The sequence below is a fragment of the Euprymna scolopes genome, chromosome 32 (genome assembly GCF_053919585.1).
Source record: "Euprymna scolopes isolate OS-2025 chromosome 32, ASM5391958v1, whole genome shotgun sequence".
Classification (NCBI taxonomy): domain Eukaryota; kingdom Metazoa; phylum Mollusca; class Cephalopoda; order Sepiida; family Sepiolidae; genus Euprymna; species Euprymna scolopes.
The window spans coordinates 10,642,999-10,662,732 of NC_136513.1; the positions used below are offsets into that span (position 1 = coordinate 10,642,999).

Here is a 19,734-nt window from a genome sequence, read left to right on the forward strand (position 1 = left end):
GCTGCGTCTGCCAGCAACCGGCGGCGCCTGGTGATAGTCTGCGTCTGCAAGGAACTTGCGGCAACCTGTCTTCAAACCCATGGAACGACTGTCGATAATCGGCGGCTCCATGGTCGGACTATCCCTCTGCGTCTGCTGACAATCAGCGGCAAGGATATCCGTTCCTGGGCACACACTCACAGTGTACACTTGCGACTGGCGTCCGCCTGTGGTTACTACTGCCAAGAAACTTCATGAGAAATATGCACAATTATACAACTGCGGACCCTACTACGGCGTACGCGGGAGCCGACGCGCTTGTTCATCCGGTGGAACAAGTGTTAAATTTGCAAGCCGGAATGCTTCGAAGAAGACAGAACTACTTCTTCGCCTGTTGGAACGTCCGAACCCTGAGATCTGAGGCGGCACAAGCCCTAACGGTGCGCTCTCTACACCAATGCAAGGTGGACGTTGCATGCTTGTCTGAGGTCAGATTACCAGACAGTGTTCACCAATCCATCAAGGTACCACAAGAAGATACTTCCTACCACCTCTATCACAGTGGGGGTAACGGAAAACTCAGGACTGTATGGCGTCGGAATCGCTCTGAGCGACCGCGCACAAAAATCTCTTTTGGACTGGGAACCCATTCCCCCTCGTCTTGCCCGAATTCGGCTAAAAGGAATTATCCACAACGTCTCTGTCATCGCAGTCTATGCACCCACGCTAGACTCAGCCGACGCTATAAAGCATACCTTCTACAACGAATTACAAGCTTCCGTCAACGGAACCCCCGCCGGCGACATGCTTGTCATAGCAGGTGATTGGAATGGCAGAACTGACAAGGCGGATGCTCAAACAAAATCTACGCTGGGCCCATTTGGCGTCGGGAATCGCTGTGCCAATGGCGAACGTATCATTAACTTCGCGATGAACAATCACCTCATTGTCTCCAATACGAAGTTTCAGCATCCAAATCATCATCTGGTGACGTGGTACTCGAATGATGGTGTCACGGCGAACCAGATAGACTACATTTTGATACGCAAACGCTGGGTAAGCAATATGCGTGATTGCCGCGCTTACAGAGGTGCTGAAACAGGAAATACCCATGATTCGGATCATTTCCTTGTTAGAGCCAAGCTCACAATGCGACTGAAGGCCAACAAACACGTTTCCCGTCAAAAACGTCTTGATATCACGAAGCTGAAAGTGGACGACACTGCGACTCAGTTTCGACTGGACCTACGCAACCGATTCAATGGTTTACAACCAGAAGAATCGGTGGAAGATATATGGAAAGCACTCAAAAAGGACGTCACTGAAGCAGCGGCCAACACCGTGGGTTTCACAAAGCGTCGTCAAAAGGACTGGATCTCAAGTCGAACGGTGAAATTGGGTGAGGAGGCTAAACGTGCCAGACTCAACGGAGATGCCAACTATCGTCGCCTTCGCCGAGAAACAACGCACTCTGCCCGCAACGACCGCAATGTTTACTGGCACAATATCGCAACTGACATGGAACATGCGGCCTCGGTAGGGGACTCCCGCAAGTTATATCAACTATTGAAGTCCAGCACACAGACGAGGTCATCCGTGAGCGAATCCATCCACAACAGTGGAGGTGAAATCATTACTGAGCTAAAGGCACGATTGGATCGGTGGCACGAGCACTTCCGTGAACTCCTGAACCACCAGCCTCCACCTACAATACCAGGTCAAAACACCCCCACTGCTGCAGATCTCTACGATTGCTCGTCGGATACCCCCAGCCATGAAGAAATCAGAGCCGTCATTGCCAAGTTGAAGAATAACAAAGCTCCAGGCGAGGACGGTATCCCGGCTGAGGTCTACAAGACTGGAATCGATGAATTAACCCCTCGCCTACACCAGCTGATTTCTGAGATTTGGAATAGTGGGGAGATTCCCCAAGATTGGAGTGACGCCATCCTTCTTCCCTTTTTTAAGAAGGGTGACAAACGGACATGTAGTAACTACATGGGCATCAGCCTTATAGATGTCGCTGCCAAAGTCTTCACTATCCTCATTCTGAGACGGTTTCAATACGAAAGGGACAGAAGGACTCGACCTAACCAATGCGGATTCCGACCTGGCCGCGGATGCGTCGACCAAATATTCACGCTGAGGCGAGCCTTGGAACAGCGCTGGTGCTACCAACAGCGTACAATCGTATGCTTTATCGACTTCGCTGCCACTTTTGACTCGGTCGACCGCGGTACCCTGTGGAGAGTGATGGAAGCAGATGGTATCCCCCCGAAGCTACTCAACTTGATCAAGGCCTACTACCATCGGACTCGCACGCGTGTCCGCTGTTATGGCCAGAACTCCTCTTTCTTCAACGTCAGCAGTGGTGTCCGCTAGGGATGCGCGCTCTCGCCCACCCTTTTCAATTACGCTATTGATTGGATCATGGAGCAGGCGCTGCCTGGATATCCTGGCGTCGTGGTGGGGCGTAACTTTCATCTCACCGATTTGGACTACGCGGACGATATTGCGGTTCTCGGGGAGAGCTACAAAGACATACAGACGGTGCTGAACCGAATCCAGGAGAAGGCAGCTGCCATCGGCATGAGAATCAACGCCAGCAAGACGAAGATTCTATCGGCTGGCATCCCCCAAGCAGAAAGGTCCTCCGTCACTCTCAACGGGGAAACCCTTGAGGAGACGGATAGCTTCAAATACCTGGGCTGCACGTTCATTGGTACCGGTCAAGGCATGAATGAGATTGAAACGCGCATTAATGCCGCACGAACTGCCTTTTGTCGACTCCAAAGGCGATTATGGTCACGGCCTGAAATACATCTGAGGACAAAAATACGAATCTACCAGGCCCTCGTCCGCTCAATACTTTTGTATGGATGTGAGACCTGGCCCATACGGAAAGCGGATCTGCGACGCGTAGAAGTTTTCGACCACTACAATCTCCGCCGCATTCTCCATGTCCGTCCCCCGGATTTCGTCGCCAACAAAGAAGTCCGGCGTCGCTGCAATCTCCAGGCAATTACTGACCTACTGCGGGTCCGACGCCTTCGATGGTTCGACCATGCCTCTCGCTGTGATGCAGGGGTCTTTATCCACGAGGCTATCTCCCCACGTCCTCTACCCGGCTGGAAAAAAACGTGTCGGTGGCCAGCTAAGAACGTGGCTCGGGACTATCAAAGCCGACGCTGAGCTTATTTCGGGCCCGCTCATCTATGGCCTGTCTCGTTGGAGACGTGACTGGCTGTTGCTCACTCGGGATCTTGCCTCCGATCGCCGGGCTTGGGCCGCAGCGATACGAGATGTGCATCTTCATGAAGCCGACTCAAATCCTCCAGGGTGAATGTCGTTTCAAGTACAAGTACAAGTAATCATGAAAAGAAAGCTAATAGTCAGATGTTTGTTTCACGAGTATGGGACTATTTATACTGTAAAGTTATATTTTACAATTTAAGTTAGAGAGAAACTGTTACAAGACGTAACAGACGAATTAAAATACGGATTCTTTGAAAATGTATTGACGGCTCTAATTCTAAATATACAATTCTGAGCTTAGTAAAAACGTCCTGTCTGTGTTCAAGCGAAATGGGGACATCTTTTTTGCTTCTATGTTTATCAGATGCAGCCGAACGCCGTAATTATAGTTTCTCTATAGTAGATTCGAACACAAACAATTATGTTCCTGGCACTTTTCCCAGATCGCAAACACCAGTAATCTTCACTTTCGGATCTATTTCCTGTCACAATACTTGAGAATTGTGGGACGAATTCCCGAATCCGCTTGGAAACACAGACCAACTAGTAATCATTAGACATACCAGTAAACTCGCAATACGAAGATGAGGTGCTATTACTGAAAACGACAAAGTACTACAAAAAGTCTTAATTTGATGCCTTCTTCCCCCACGCTGGCATATAAATACCTGTTCCCCCATACTGGCATATAATTACCTGTTTTCTAGACCCCGTTGGCAAATGATTACCTGTAACGCCGCCCCACACTGCTGGCATATGCCAACCTATTAAAACTTTTAAAATTCTAAAAAGCCCTCAAAATATTTACTTTTATCTAACAAATATTTACACAATTCCCATTCAGATTAATGTTGATACACTTCCCATTTTTTTTATGTTAATTTAATTTTACAATTTCTTTTCAATAATTTGAATAATAATAAGTATATAAACAATAGTTCGATGTAGATATCTTTTCTTTTTCTTCATAATGATATTAATAAGAATTCGAGCCTCTTGAAGAGAAAAGAACGTCTTGTATCGGCGTTTTTTGAAGACCTTGTGTGCAATAGCTCTGGTAAAGTGCGAAATTTAAGAAATGGAAAGTCATATAAAAAAAATGTATTTTATAAATTTAAATGAAAACATTTGAAAACATGAAACGGTTGGGAAATGATAAAATTTTTATTTACTTTTTTATTGTTGGTGCTATTTTTGAATTTTCACAAATAAAACATGGCTGTATGAAGGAGAGGATAGTCCTATGTAGTTTTCTTTTATTTTTCTTCATAATGTTATTATGAAGTGATCAGGCCCCCCGAACAGAAAAACAAGTCTTGCATCCGTGCTTTTCGGAATCCGTGAGGGTTATCTCTATGTTAAACCGTGACACTTAATAAATGTGTTGTTAATAATGTTTCAACCATTTTAAACACAGTTTAATTCTTTTTAAAATAAATGTATTTATGTATTGAAAATAAGTCTAAAAATGTATTTTTTGTGAGAGAACTATAATAAGCATCAAGTCGGTTGAAAATTTACAAACATTTCGTTTTTTTTTTGTTTTTCGGCAAAGTTATCAATAACTCTATCAAAATTCACTCTATCGACACATTCCCTCTCTATGGAGAGGATTACTAAGTATGTAAGATTTATTAGGCTTATTTTTTATCAAATGGAGTTTTTTTATGAGCTTCAGTTTCGAAAAAGAGCACTCATAGCAGGCGACGCTAATAGCTCGAGTAAGACAAATACACAGCAGTATCACAATATTAGGGACGGAATCCCCAAGGTTGAATCTCTGTATAAAGTTTAAAAGTTCACGATGTCCATTGATTTTGTCTTTTTCTGAAAGTTTCACAAAATACCCTAATCTGTTCCTTTCGGCAAAGCATTTATCTTTTTCTATATCTTAGTCAACTTCACCAATCTAACAATCAAAATTATCATCAAGTGAGAAAAAGGAGTTTTCTTAGTCGTATTATATTAATTAATATAAACGTGGAATTATTAAATGCTATCTTTAATGATGAATAAGTGTAAAGAAGCAAATAGCGGCACGGGCTGACAACTTGGTGCGTTGTATACGAGTCACTTTTCAGTCATATTTCCCCACGTCTCCCTAATTTTATATCTGCTAAAATAAAAAATATATATAAAAGGCGCTTTTTCTGTGGTGTATCCGAATGTGTCTCCGTGTGTGGGAGTTCGTTCCCTATGAACTCCGAAATAGCTGCACCAATTTATTGTTAATGTCATATAAATGTAGTTTATATGTCTAGGAGAGGTTTTTGATCGGTTGATTCGATTAAAAAAGAAACAGTTCTATTTGACTCAAAGTTAACATCCTTATAGAGCCTAACATCACAAATTTATTCGAGAAGTTTCATAACCGCACAAGCACATATAAAATGAACGGGTGATTCTTTGATGAGACAGTAACACGTTCGAGATGAACGTTGCTATTTAGACCACAATTAAACTATGATACTTGACTTTTACACTTGAAACATAAATTCAAGCTTTGATATTAGATTATGTTATAAAATCAGCAGTAGTCTCACACCAATGAACTGTAGGCAACAATGCATTGCTGACGAATACATTGTAAGGAGGCATGTCAAGCTTCCATCCGAAGCACCACGGTGAGTCCCCAACTAGAGAAACAAAACAATCGATTCGATTTAAAAATCGATATCATGTCTACTTGTAACAATAAAAATATAGAACATTGGTTGACCTTCATTATATTCTGGACAACGTCAGGTCTTATATATATATATATATATATATATATATATATATATATATATATATATATATATATATATATATATATATATATATACTCGTTTCTATATCGAACAGTTTCCGTTGAACTCAGTCGGTCAAGTTAATTCTTATGCATAGATCATCGTATAACGATTAGCCCACTCTGTGACTGGCGTAAAAAACATTCAAAATTAAAATGTTAACTTCTAACCCTGACCCCCAAGATCGCCATGGTCATGGAATATGTGCCTATATAAAAGATAGCTTTCCATGTGCTAGGGACAACTCCAGGAAAGATCCTAACTTACCCTATATGTGCTTCCGGGTTGCTTTAGCTCACACTACTGCATTTATATTTACTCTCTATCGCCCCCACAACAGCGGACTTACTATCTTTCAAAGCATATCTGAGAAAATTGACCAAGTCCTATCTGCTTATCCTTCAGCTAACATTCACGTATGTGGAGACTTCAATGTTCACAACGTCGAATGGTTGACCCACTCAAACAAGACCGATGATGAGGGGAGGTTCTGTCATGATTTCTCCATTGCCTATGACCTCACTCAGATTGTTCAGGAACCCACCCGTGTGCCCGACAATGATGCCTATGTAAAAAAAAAAAAAATGTTTAAATGCAATTTTATTTCACGCGGTTAATGATAGCCGATTGGATACGGTCTTTGCTAATCAAGCCAAAGATGGCTCGTGTTGCCGAGTTCGGATCTGTCGACTGGTGTTAATCGTGACACCCTGCACTGAAGATTCCCGAAAGGATGAAACACAAGTGTCTGTAGGTATTTAATTATAATAATAAAAAATAACTATATATATATATATATATATATATATATATATATATATATATATATATATATATGTGTGTGTGTGTGTGTGTGTGTTTATATTATTATATTTGTATTTTTACATGTATTTCTGTCTCTATTTCTACCTCCGCAACTCTCCCTTATTTAGTTAAAAGTCAATGTTTGACACATATTCAAGATCATAAGATGAAACTTACGAAAGATTAAGTGCTTGTTCTCTTTCTATGTATCCCACTTTACTCCCTCGCTCTTACCTCCTCCCGATTTAGCTCTCCCAATTAGATTTGTAACGATTCGATACACGATATAGAAAATGGCCGGTACACAAATAAACCAACAAACCAACATGACAACATATAACCTCTTCGGCTTACGTTACGATAGAAACACGTATATCTTAGCATCAGCCTCTACATTGTTTAAGTTGTTTTCAAAAGATATGCTCCGATAAAAGTATCTATTTTGTGGAAAGGATTGCCAACGATTAGATTTGCTGATCTGAAGTCGATAACAAATAAACCTACTCGTCTCATCTTTAAGTTCACTTCGCTGTAGGGTCAATTCTTTGATTCATTGCATTGTTTCTATATACGCATGCATACCTATTCGCCTGCCTGTAATCGAACATTTCAAGGAGAGGCTAGAAGCAAAACGCATTCAGTTAACTTCTGCTAAATATCATTTTGCGTTGATGCATTTCTAAAGAGGTTTTATTTCTATTATTTTCATAGAAATGCTACTTTTCTTTCCTTTTTCCAAGCAAGAACACGAACACGTACCATTACAAAAAACTAGCGTGTACGTCTAGCGTATGTAGAAACAAGCGAAATCGATATATGCCAAAGCAGTCTTGCGGAAATACACACACAGATACACAGATACATCGACACACAGATACACATACACGTTCACGTTTCTAGATATATAGATAGACTAGCATGGGTGTCCGGCGTTGCCCGAGTATTTGGAGATGTATGTTGAGCAAAAAAAAAAAAAAATGGTCAATTTTTTTTAAAAACTTTGACCCCTATTATGACCCCTTAACATTTTATTGTTTTGGACTCAAATTAAGTTATTAAGTTAGATCCATGTCCAATGAACTTATATCTGAAATTGCAAATGTTTAGACCCAAAATTGTCGGAGGAGTTTGGTAGAGTTCTCAAAGGTGAAATCGTTGAAATTTGACCCCTTCATCGCAAAATTTCTGGCCGAAAACCGACATAGATTTTCCCAAATCTCAGTACCCTGTATATAAAATTTCGAGTCTGTAGACTAAAAATTGACAGTTATTGCGTAGGGAAATGTACACACACAGATACACAGACAGACAGACACTTTCACTTTTATAGAAAGATAGATTAGGGGCACTGTAAAAAAATGAATGTTTTCTGTTTAGAACATAATTGAAGCATTATACTTGAATTTAGCATTTTGACCTTTAATTCAAATCGATGCATATAAAAATAATGTTATAAAATGAACAATACGTTCTCTACAACGCAATGTAGACTAACATATATTTTCGATTAAGGCACTTCAGGACGGCACGTAAAACTTTCTCTCGATTAAACCGCGAAAGGCCCCCTTACTTGAACAGACATTAAATCAATTTGACAAAAAAATAGACGATTTCATAGATTTTGATAAAAATAAAAATAGTCTACTTTGCAGTGAAGATTCCCAGTCAACCGTGAGGGATAAATGTGATATTTAAACATTTATTCTTATTAACTACTTTTAATGTCACTCATTATGTGGCGATCTGGGCACATGAGCTAAGTTGACCGAGTTTATTACAACTGAAAGTGCTCAACGATAAGAAACAAGTTTCGTAAAGGGGCTGCCATTATTATTTACTATAATATTTATTAAATGCCTACAGACACTAGTGTTACATCTTTTCGGTCGGGAGATTGGGACCCGTCCAAGAAATAATCTTTGGCTCCATTTTCAATGAACAATTCCTACGGCCAACCTTCACCAAGTAAGTTATTATTTTTTTTAAATGAGACTACGAACATCTTACATATATATTTAAATGAAAATCCCAAAAATTGACAAATGAAAACAATATTCTTTCTTGTTACAACGAGAACACTCTAATGGACAATTACTGGAAAGTTTTACGAAACTTTTATACAATAGACATAGTTATATAAACTCCAAATACAGCGCATATTTTTGCTTTGGATCATACAAAAATATTTTACGATTTGATGCTTAAATTGCAAATTCTAATTTTCAAACAAATTATAAAAGTTTTACGAATAAATATTCATTTTTTTATTAACATACAAATGATTACAAGCGCACTTTTCCAATCATTATACGTTTTTTCTTTGTTAAAATAAATATTTCTCATTTTTTTCTTTGTTAAAATAAATTACTAATTTTTTCTCTGTTCAAATAAATATTTCTCATTTTTTCTTTGTTCAAATAAATATTTCTCATTTTTTCTTTGTCCAAATAAATATTTCTCATTTTTTCTTTGTTAAAATAAATTACTAATTTTTTCTCTGTTCAAATAAATATTTCTCATTTTTTCTTTGTTAAAATAAATATTTCTCATTTTTTCTTTGTTCAAATAAATATTTCTCATTTTTTCTTTGTTCAAATAAATATTTCTCATTTTTTCTTTGTTCAAATAAATATTTCTCATTTTTTCTTTGTTCAAATAAATATTTCTCATTTTTTCTTTGTTCAAATAAATATTTCTCATTTTTTCTTTGTTCAAATAAATATTTCTCATTTTTTCTTTGTTCAAATAAATATTTCTCATTTTTTCTTTGTTTAAATAAATATTTCTCATTTTTTCTTTGTTTAAATAAATATTTCTCATTTTTCTTTGTTAAAATACATATTTCTCATTTTTTCTTTGTTCAAATAAATATTTCTCATTTTTTCTTTGTTCAAATAAATATTTCTCATATTTTCTTTGTTTACATAAATATTTCTCATTTTTTCTTTGTTTAAATAAATATTTCTCATTTTTTCTTTGTTCAAATAAATATTTCTCATTTTTTCTTTGTTTAAATAAATATTTCTTATTTTTTCTTTGTTTAAATAAATATTTCTCATTTTTTCTTTGTTCAAATAAATATTTCTCATTTTTTCTTTGTTCAAATAAATATTTCTCATTTTTTCTTTGTTCACATAATATTTCTCATTTTTTCTTTGTTCAAATAAATATTTCTCATTTTTTCTTTGTTTAAATAAAGATTTCCCGCTATAAATCAAATAAATATTTTCTCAAACGTAGTTAGTTCCGTTAGTTCAGCGGTTCAGCACTTTTTCACGTTTTATGTAAACGACCAGGATTATCCCGGCCATAGCACGTGGTTATAATGCATAAACACAGGGTTCCATACGTTAAAATACACAAGCCGAATCATAATTTAATTAAACTAGCTTATTATGATTGCTAAGAAAGTAAAATTGTTTTAATATTTTATTTATATGCAATCTTTTCTCTGTACACAGGGCATAGTCGATATTCTCCGCCGATACTCCTGTTCCCACTACCTCTTTACGTTCTGCAATCCCCGCTGTTCTAATTGCTGATGAATACCAACGAATTTCTCATCATCGCGAACATTCAGAAAACTATTATCAATAACATATTTAACAATAGAGCGCTAAAGAAAACAATCATGAAAACGCAACTGGATCTTCGAAATAGACAATACGGATTTCTTTTCTTTTTTTGTAAAATGAAAGTTTAAAAACAATACGAAGTCATGTATAAAAATGTTCTCGTACGTTTTGTTTCGATACTTGATTTGGAACAAATAAAGTAAAAGCAAGATTCATATTGAAAAATGTAAAACAATATTTAACAATCATAAGCAACGATCTCCCTTCAAACAAGTAATATAATACATAAAACATTTACGCTCTGCAATAAACATACCCCCTCTTTCTCTCTTTCTCTCTATCTCCCTCCCTCTCTCTCTCTCTCTCTCTCTCTCTCTCTCTCTCTCTATATATATATATATATATATATATATATATATACTGTGAAAACAAAATCAAGACTTAAAAAGGGTGTTTTTATATATATACACGCAGTATATATATATATATATATATATATATATATATATATATATACTCGGGTTTTTTATATTCAAAAGTAATGGACTAATGAATTCAACGAGGTTGTTAGATAGTGCTCAATAAAAAAGAGCTGATAATACTTGTTTATTGTTATATGAACATGCTCACATCCCGCTGCTACAAATAGCCACTTGTTTCAATCAAACAACAGATATCATCAGGCAGCGACTTGACTATTCAAAAGTTCAATGAATAATCTTATTATTCATTGGTCTGTTGTTTGATTGAAACAAGTGGCTATTTGTAGCAGCGGGATGTGAGCATGTTTATATAACAATAAACAAGTATATATATATATATATATATATATATATATATATACAAATGTTTGCATATAGATATGCGTATATATATTTTTTCAAACTTTTAACATTTTGATACATATATATATATATATATATATAAATATGTAACAATAATATTTTACCCTCAAAGACACACTAATTAAAATTCAGTAACATTCATTCTAGTGAGTGAAACATCAATATGTCTACATATATGTACATGCTCTTGTGTTACAAAATTACAATTCTAAATCTAGCATACTTTTATCGGACATCAGAAAACAAAAATGGAAGACAAATGTCTTCCATTTTTGTTTTTACTCTATTTATATTATCCACACACACATTATAGTATTTGTTTTGGAATTTTCTCTTTGGCATGACATTTATACGTGTTCTCTGTGAAGACACGAAGAAAATTAGATAAGGATAGAGCGAAAGGAAGACAGAAAGGCAGAAAAGGTAACAGATTCACATATAGAGAAAAAAGGAAAGCCAGTGAAAGGAATACAGAGAAAACTTGAGAGAGAGAGAGAGAGAGAGAGAAAGAGGGAGAGACAGAGAGGGAGAGAGATAAAGAGAGAAAGAGACAGAGAGATTTTATACAATACAGGGAGAAAAAGAAGAAAATAGAGAACGAAACAAAAGGTAACTAAAAGAGAGCAAATATGACAGAGAGTAATTTTATAGTCAAGTCAATGAGCTGCTTTAAATGTTCATATATATTATCGCTTGACACTCAGATTTTTATGAATTATTTGAAATCGATAGGCATCTCAGGTTTATCCTTTTTTCTTTAAAATATGGATTTAATAAAAGATTAAATGATATTCAGAAATTCGTTTGTGTCAAATGTGTTTGAAAATATTTATGTTCTGTTCAACTCGCTATCGAATAAAGTGAAAAATTACTACGAACGCTGTATTTACCAAACTCTTTAAATTTGGAAAAGTAGTACCTGTATTTACCCGTCGTTGATCAAGTTAATCTCTACGACAAAACAATGTTAGTTCCCTCGTTAGCAATTTAGAATTAAGTAAATATTCCACTTGGGACATAAGTATTAATAGACACGCATTCTGACAAACTTAGACTTGAAATCTCTCCTGCCCTACGACACAGGATTCAGTCTAATTCTACCGTCGATTTTAGTCTGGAGTAAGATCCTTGGCGTTTCTATTTTTTTACCCGTTGTAAATAAATCTCTTTCGAACTAGTGACCCCTTATTCTAATAAGAATATAAGTAAGCGTAATTCTTAAAAAAAATTGTACCCCTTAATATTATGCATCTCATTCAAAATTGCATACCGTTATTAAAGAAACGTATACACACGCATAACTATTATTGTAATATCATCGTTCTATTGTTCTAATATATATTGCTTATCAGTTCAATAGATTGTCGATGGATGTCAGCATAAAAAGGAAAATAGATGTATCGATATGTAACAAAGCAAAACGGACATTTCTAATAAACCATAATAATAATTTAATTAAAATGATTGATACAAATTTTTAAATAGTATATTTTTGTAACTTACATCTAAACCATAATTATAATTTAATTAAAATGATTGATACAAATTTTTAAATAGTATATTTTTGTAACTTACATCTAAACCATAATTATAATTTAATTAAAATGATTGATACAAATTTTTAAATAGTATATTTTTGTAACTTACATCTAAACCATAATAATAATTTAATTAAAATGATTGATACAAATTTTTAAATAGTATATTTTTGTAACTTACATCCAAACCATAATTATAATTTAATTAAAATGATTGATACAAATTTTTAAATAGTATATTTTTGTAACTTACATCTAAACCATAATTATAATTTAATTAAAATGATTGATACAAATTTTTAAATAGTATATTTTTGTAACTTACATCTAAACCATAATAATAATTTAATTAAAATGATTGATACAAATTTTTAAATAGTATATTTTTGTAACTTACATCTAAACCATAATTATAATTTAATTAAAATGATTGATACAAATTTTTAAATAGTATATTTTTGTAACTTACATCTAAACCATAATTATAATTTAATTAAAATGATTGATACAAATTTTTAAATAGTATATTTTTGTAACTTACATCTAAACCATAATAATAATTTAATTAAAATGATTGATACAAATTTTTAAATAGTATATTTTTGTAACTTACATCTAAACCATAATTATAATTTAATTAAAATGATTGATACAAATTTTTAAATAGTATATTTTTGTAACTTACATCTAAACCATAATTATAATTTAATTAAAATGATTGATACAAATTTTTAAATAGTATATTTTTGTAACTTACATCTAAACCATAATTATAATTTAATTAAAATGATTGATACAAATTTTTAAATAGTATAATTTTGTAACTTACATCTAAACCATAATTATAATTTAATTAAAATGATTGATACAAATTTTTAAATAGTATATTTTTGTAACTTACATCTAAACCATAATTATAATTTAATTAAAATGATTGATACATATTTTTAAATAGTATATTTTTGTAACTTACATCTAAACCATAATTATAATTTAATTAAAATGATTGATAAATATTTTTAAATAGTATATTTTTGTAACTTACATCTAAACCATAATTATAATTTAATTAAAATGATTGATACAAATTTTTAAATAGTATATTTTTGTAACTTACATCTAAACCATAATTATAATTTAATTAAAATGATTGATACAAATTTTTAAATAGTATATTTTTGTAACTTACATCTAAACCATAATTATAATTTAATTAAAATGATTGATACAAATTTTTAAATAGTATATTTTTGTAACTTACATCTAAACCATAATTATAATTTAATTAAAATGATTGATAAATATTTTTAAATAGTATATTTTTGTAACTTACATCTAAACCATAATTATAATTTAATTAAAATGATTGATACAAATTTTTAAATAGTATATTTTTGTAACTTACATCTAAACCATAATTATAATTTAATTAAAATGATTGATACAAATTTTTAAATAGTATATTTTTGTAACTTACATCTAAACCATAATTATAATTTAATTAAAATGATTGATACAAATTTTTAAATAGTATATTTTTATAACTTACATCTAAACCAATGCCTGTGCTGAGTACACCAAAATCAAGCTTTGTATTTAGAAATGATAAAACTCGGCGTAACATTGGAATTACGTTTTAGGAAAATTAGACATTAAAAAATTAGACTGACATATTTTTATGTCAGATAATTCACGGAATGACTGGATCATCTAATATTTTTTTTATTGATCTATTGTCATCACAGGTTTCAGTTTTTCATTTATATTATACATATTTGCACTGGCGAAACCTATCGGACCAGGAGAGTAGAAAGTAGATAGTAAGTTCGTTTCGGACAGCCTGGTAACACCAACTTCACTTATTTTTTCCATGTAGCCCTCACATTTCGTTGGTGATGTTTCCGAAAAAGGGGAATAATTGCTGGGTGCTGGTTTGGAATCGATCACTGAATCCTATCGATCGCTATATTTTTGTTCCTTACATCGAGCAGCTTCCTGCCCTGTGTAGAGCTGTTTCCATGAAACTAATAATTAATATCTACATCATCATACGAGACTTGAAAACATTTAATAATTTATTTTTGCTCAAGAACGAACAGAGTACTGTTTATTGATCTACAAACGCCACAATACCGCCCCGCCCCGTTTTCATTGATTCTACATAGGTTATCAAATTACATTTTATTTTTAAAATTTCAGTATCAACCGTGTTTATTTTCGTACTATCTATTCTAATTGTAATTCAGGAAGCAACTCCGTCATTAGTGATTCTTACTAAAACGATAACGAACACTTAATAAATCATCGTCCCTGTTCAGACTCGAGAAAAAATACATATCTTCTGAGAGGGTGGCTGTGTATGTAATTTAGAAACACAGATAGCGCTATCTCCGACCACACCTCTTCTGAGTTGGCACTGCTTTATTCCAGTGGAAAAGAAAAGTCTGGAACTACTGAAAAGATACTGAGATAAGTGGAGAACACACACAACGCTTGTAACTAATCCGTTTTAGCACTGGCCATGTTCAACGCTGCTTTACTTTGGTGATCTAACAGGAACTTGTGTGTCAATACGAGCTTGCCGCATAAAAACTAAAGCAAATCTATTAAAATAGTAAAAGATAATTTACATAATTACTTATGATCGGTAAACGTCAAATTAATATATAAAATAGAGTTTTAAGCGAATTTTTCATCGACATTTTATAAATCAAGAATCGGAATATCTATGTGTTTCCTGTTTTGTTTTGTTCTTATTGTGGAACAACTCTGGCAAGCCATTGCTATTAAAATATGTATTTTTCTCATATTGAATCAGCTTTTACAATGTTCGTTTTGAAGTCGTATGTGTTAGAGTTGGCGATTAAACTATAGTTAATGTTTTCGTGATTTTGTTTGCTTATTTGATTTGCTTATTTGATTTGCTTATGTTTTTCTGATATTTTGAGTCAATTTAAGATTTCAGTCATTATGTTGATGAGATTTTTAAATTGATTGATCGGTAGGAATGTATGGAATTATATTTTGACTAATGTTGTATTTATTTCCATTGTTCTGCAATAAAAAAACGATAGAAATAATATGAATTAAAAGAACAGTATAGTTCATAGATCTTCTGCGGAAAATATGACGTCTCTTTTTGAGTAAACTTTCTACCTAAGAAAATATTCCTATTTCGTTCGTTTGAAGTTATTCATAAAATGGAATAGACATATTTTTATATATAATAAAATAAGAAATAATACTGGAAGAAATTTATTCAATCAATTTTGCTTAAGAGTGGATTAGAATAAATATTTAAGAAGTCGTTATATTTCAATTCAATATCAAGAGACAAATAACAAAATCGTTATATGTTTTTTATATTCTTCTCTGAACAAGAAATAATGACATATACTAGTATTTCCATATGCTTAGTCAAAGAATTACACTGTATAAGAGGAATTAATAACGCATATGATTTTTTATATAAAGTGGATACCTTGCAACATCTGCCAACGTGTTATCCTGTAACCTGCGTGTGTAAAACACACACGCGCGATATTAGTATTCACTCACATGTCATCACCAAACGTATCTCTCCGAGAAAAAAAAAACTTTTGGCGTTCTCTGGAGTCTGAGTTGCTACAAATAATTATCTGTGTGATAACTGATGGTGCGTTAATATTAGGGTGTGTCCAACGTACGGAGAATAATAAACTAATCTACTGTTATACAGATCGTTGTTAGCGCACGGGTTATACCTGAGTGTTGCCCTTATGGCAGTCGGACTGACGTATAATCACACTCTTCACTTACACTTGCTTGATTTTCAATATATTTTGTTTACATCAATTATCGAGTTGCGCTTTCTTTCGTTTCATTTGGACACCACAATAATTAATAATAATAAGAAATAATTGATGGCAACTTTCTGTCTAATAAGGCAATGGCAGTCTAATTCTAGTTTGGTGCAATGCTGAATCTGCTGTAGCCAGACACTTCGAAGGTGGAAATGGCTCCCCGGGTGCAGTATTGAGCTGGTGATAATGAGACCTGGTTTTATCCAGTTAACGTGGTGTCTCTCTCCGCGTTGCAGACAAAGTCCGACGGAAAAGCAAGTCAATAAGGTCGGAGCCGGCGCCGGCGCAGCTGCAGGAGTTGCCGGAAAAATGTTGCAGTGCTCAACATTCGCTTATGAGTACTCCAAACCAGATTTTTATCTCAGGGTTTACCCGCTTAGTATTTGCTTATCCATAAGCATCTACAATTTTAGGCGATTTTATTATTTTAAGTTGGGAGATCAGTTTCGTATGTAAATTTAACCTAAAATGATCCCTTATTTCCGGAGCATTATAAGTTTTTAGGGTAATTTGCAAACTTTGTCTTTTACCATTCATCTTAAGTCCGGGTGGTTGTTAGTAAGAATTACAGAATTATAGAGAAAGGTTTAGAATTCGGTAACAAGAACTTAATGTTTTGAAAAATGATTTACTGACAAAATTAATTTATTGCAAACATGATTATAATAAATAATTAGGAATAAAAATAATATCGGCTATGCAAGAATTGAAAGTATTTTGGAGGAAAGAGTGCTTAAAGGGAGGTAAAATTGATTGAATGTCGTTTCTAAAAACAGCCTATCCTGCCTTAACAAGGTGCAAAATAGACTTCGTGGCTTAGTGGGGGATGCCTTTTTCTCTTCCCTGCAACCTCTCTCCCATAGAAGAGACGTTACGAGCATGTCTTTGTTTTATCGCTATTTCCATGGCAAGTGCTCGTCTGAGCTTCAATCTTTGGTCCCCTCTCGCCAATCTTTTACGAAAAACACCCGTCTATCTGAAACCACTGTCAGTAATTTTCTCCACTCTTTATCTGTGCCTAAATCAAAGCGTAGATTCGATGAACAGAGCTTCTTTCTTAGAAGTGCACGCCTGTGGAAATCTGTTCCGTTTGCCTGTTTCCCACCTGACTACAACGTGGATGTCTTCAGGTCTAACATAAACAAAGTCCCCCTTAAGTAAGACACTTTATCAAGTCTCCAATACCAACTATTACTACGATATTATCCCATTGAGTATTGTACACACAATAACCCTTATCCCCGAGTGGTTTCAGGGCCTTGATAAGCGGTGATCCCCCATGTAAAAAAATTAAAAAAATAAACAAATTAGCCGGAACGAAATGGCTTCAGTCAAGAAAGTTCAATATCGCCAGTTATAGTTTAATTTACAAATATTACATGTTTTCAGTTTTGATGAAAAAAGCAGAGACCTTCATTGTAGATATGGTTTCATGAAACTGACGGCGACATTTTAACATGATTCTTCTTAAAAAGTGTCCGGTAAACGAATCGCGAATTTTGTAATGGTGAGAATTACAAAAAATATTTTCTTATTTTGAGGAAAATAATGAAGGTTTTTATTGTATCAAGATGAAAGGAATCCTTAAATTATTCTTCTTAAAAAGAGTCGAGCGAAAGAAACGCAAATTCTGTAACAGTGAAAAACTTGAATATATTTTTAATTTCATGAAAATAATGGAAATACTTATTGTAGTTATAGTTGTATGAAAATGAAAGCTAAAATATAATAAAAATAAAGATAATAATAATAATAATAATAACTAGCAAAACCTGTGGAAATTCCACAGCAGCATTTTTCATATGTAATATATTGTTGCTGGGCATGCTGTGAGCGTTCTATTCAACATGAATGAAGGCGCAATCATATTATTCTACTTTTTTTTTCATTAAAACTGTATCGCCCCCTTACTAAAATAATAACTTTGATATATTTCCTGGGCTGATTATTTCATTACAAACACACCGGTCAATTAACTCACATTTTATCATTTTTCATAATTATTGAATATATTACAATGTTCGACAGTAATTTTTCATAGTTTCTATCCACATTATCGCCATTCCCTTTACTAAAATATTAAATTTGATATATTGTATTGGCTGATTATTTTATAAAAAACACAACTATTAATTAACTCACATTTCATCATTTTAAATAATTCTTGGATATGGTACTAATTTTGACAATAGTTTTTCATCATTTAAACTCACCATATCGCACACCTTACTAAAATAATAACGTTGATATATTGTTTAGGCTGATTATTTCATTACAAAAACACACATCAATCAACTCACATTTCATCATTTTTCGTAATTCTTGAATGTGTTACTAATTTCTACACTATTTTTTAATAATTTAAACCAACGTTGTCGCCCAACCTTACTTAACTGATAACTTTGATACATTTGTTGGGTTAATTATTTCATTACAAACACACTAATCAATTAACCTCCATTTCATCATTTTTCATAATTCTTGGATATGTTACTAATGTCGACAATCATTTTTCATCATTTTAAGCCACATCATAGCCCCACTTACTAAAATAATAACGTTGATATATTGTTTGGTCTAATTACAAACACACTAATGCATTAAATAACATATTACATTTTTCATAATTCTTGGATATTTTACTAATTTCGACAATTATTTTTCATAATTTAAACCATCCTTATCGCCCTCTCTTACTAACATAATTACTTTGATATATTTCCTAGGGTAATTATTTTATTATAAACACACAGTCGATTAACTCACATTTAATCTTTGTTCATAATCCTGGATATGTTACTAATTTCGACAATAATTTTTATAATTTAAAATCCACATTATGCCTCTCCCTCCTACTTATATAATATATTTGATATATTGTCTGGGCTAATTATATCATTACAAACACACCAATCCAGTAACTCACATGTCATCATTTTTCATAATTCTTGGATAAGTTACTAATTTCGACAATAATTTTCATAACTTTAACCCACTATGTCGCTCCCCCTTACTTAAATAATAACTTTGATATATTTTCTGGGCTGATTATTTCATTACAAATAAATCAATCAATTCTGGGTATTCTCATAGTATATATGTTT

The 19,734-nt window shown here is 33.5% G+C and overlaps 1 protein-coding gene across 1 annotated transcript in view; it reads left to right on the forward strand.

Moving 5' to 3' along the window:
- Positions 1-242: 242 nt before the first annotated feature.
- The window catches only part of LOC145256086 (uncharacterized), a 114,240-nt gene continuing 94,748 nt past the window's right edge, over positions 243-19,734 (forward strand). The window contains exons 1-2 of the mRNA XM_080114668.1: positions 243-372; positions 473-1,918. Coding sequence (XP_079970794.1) covers positions 243-372; positions 473-1,918 — 1,576 coding nt within the window. The remainder of the gene's footprint in view (positions 373-472; positions 1,919-19,734) is intronic.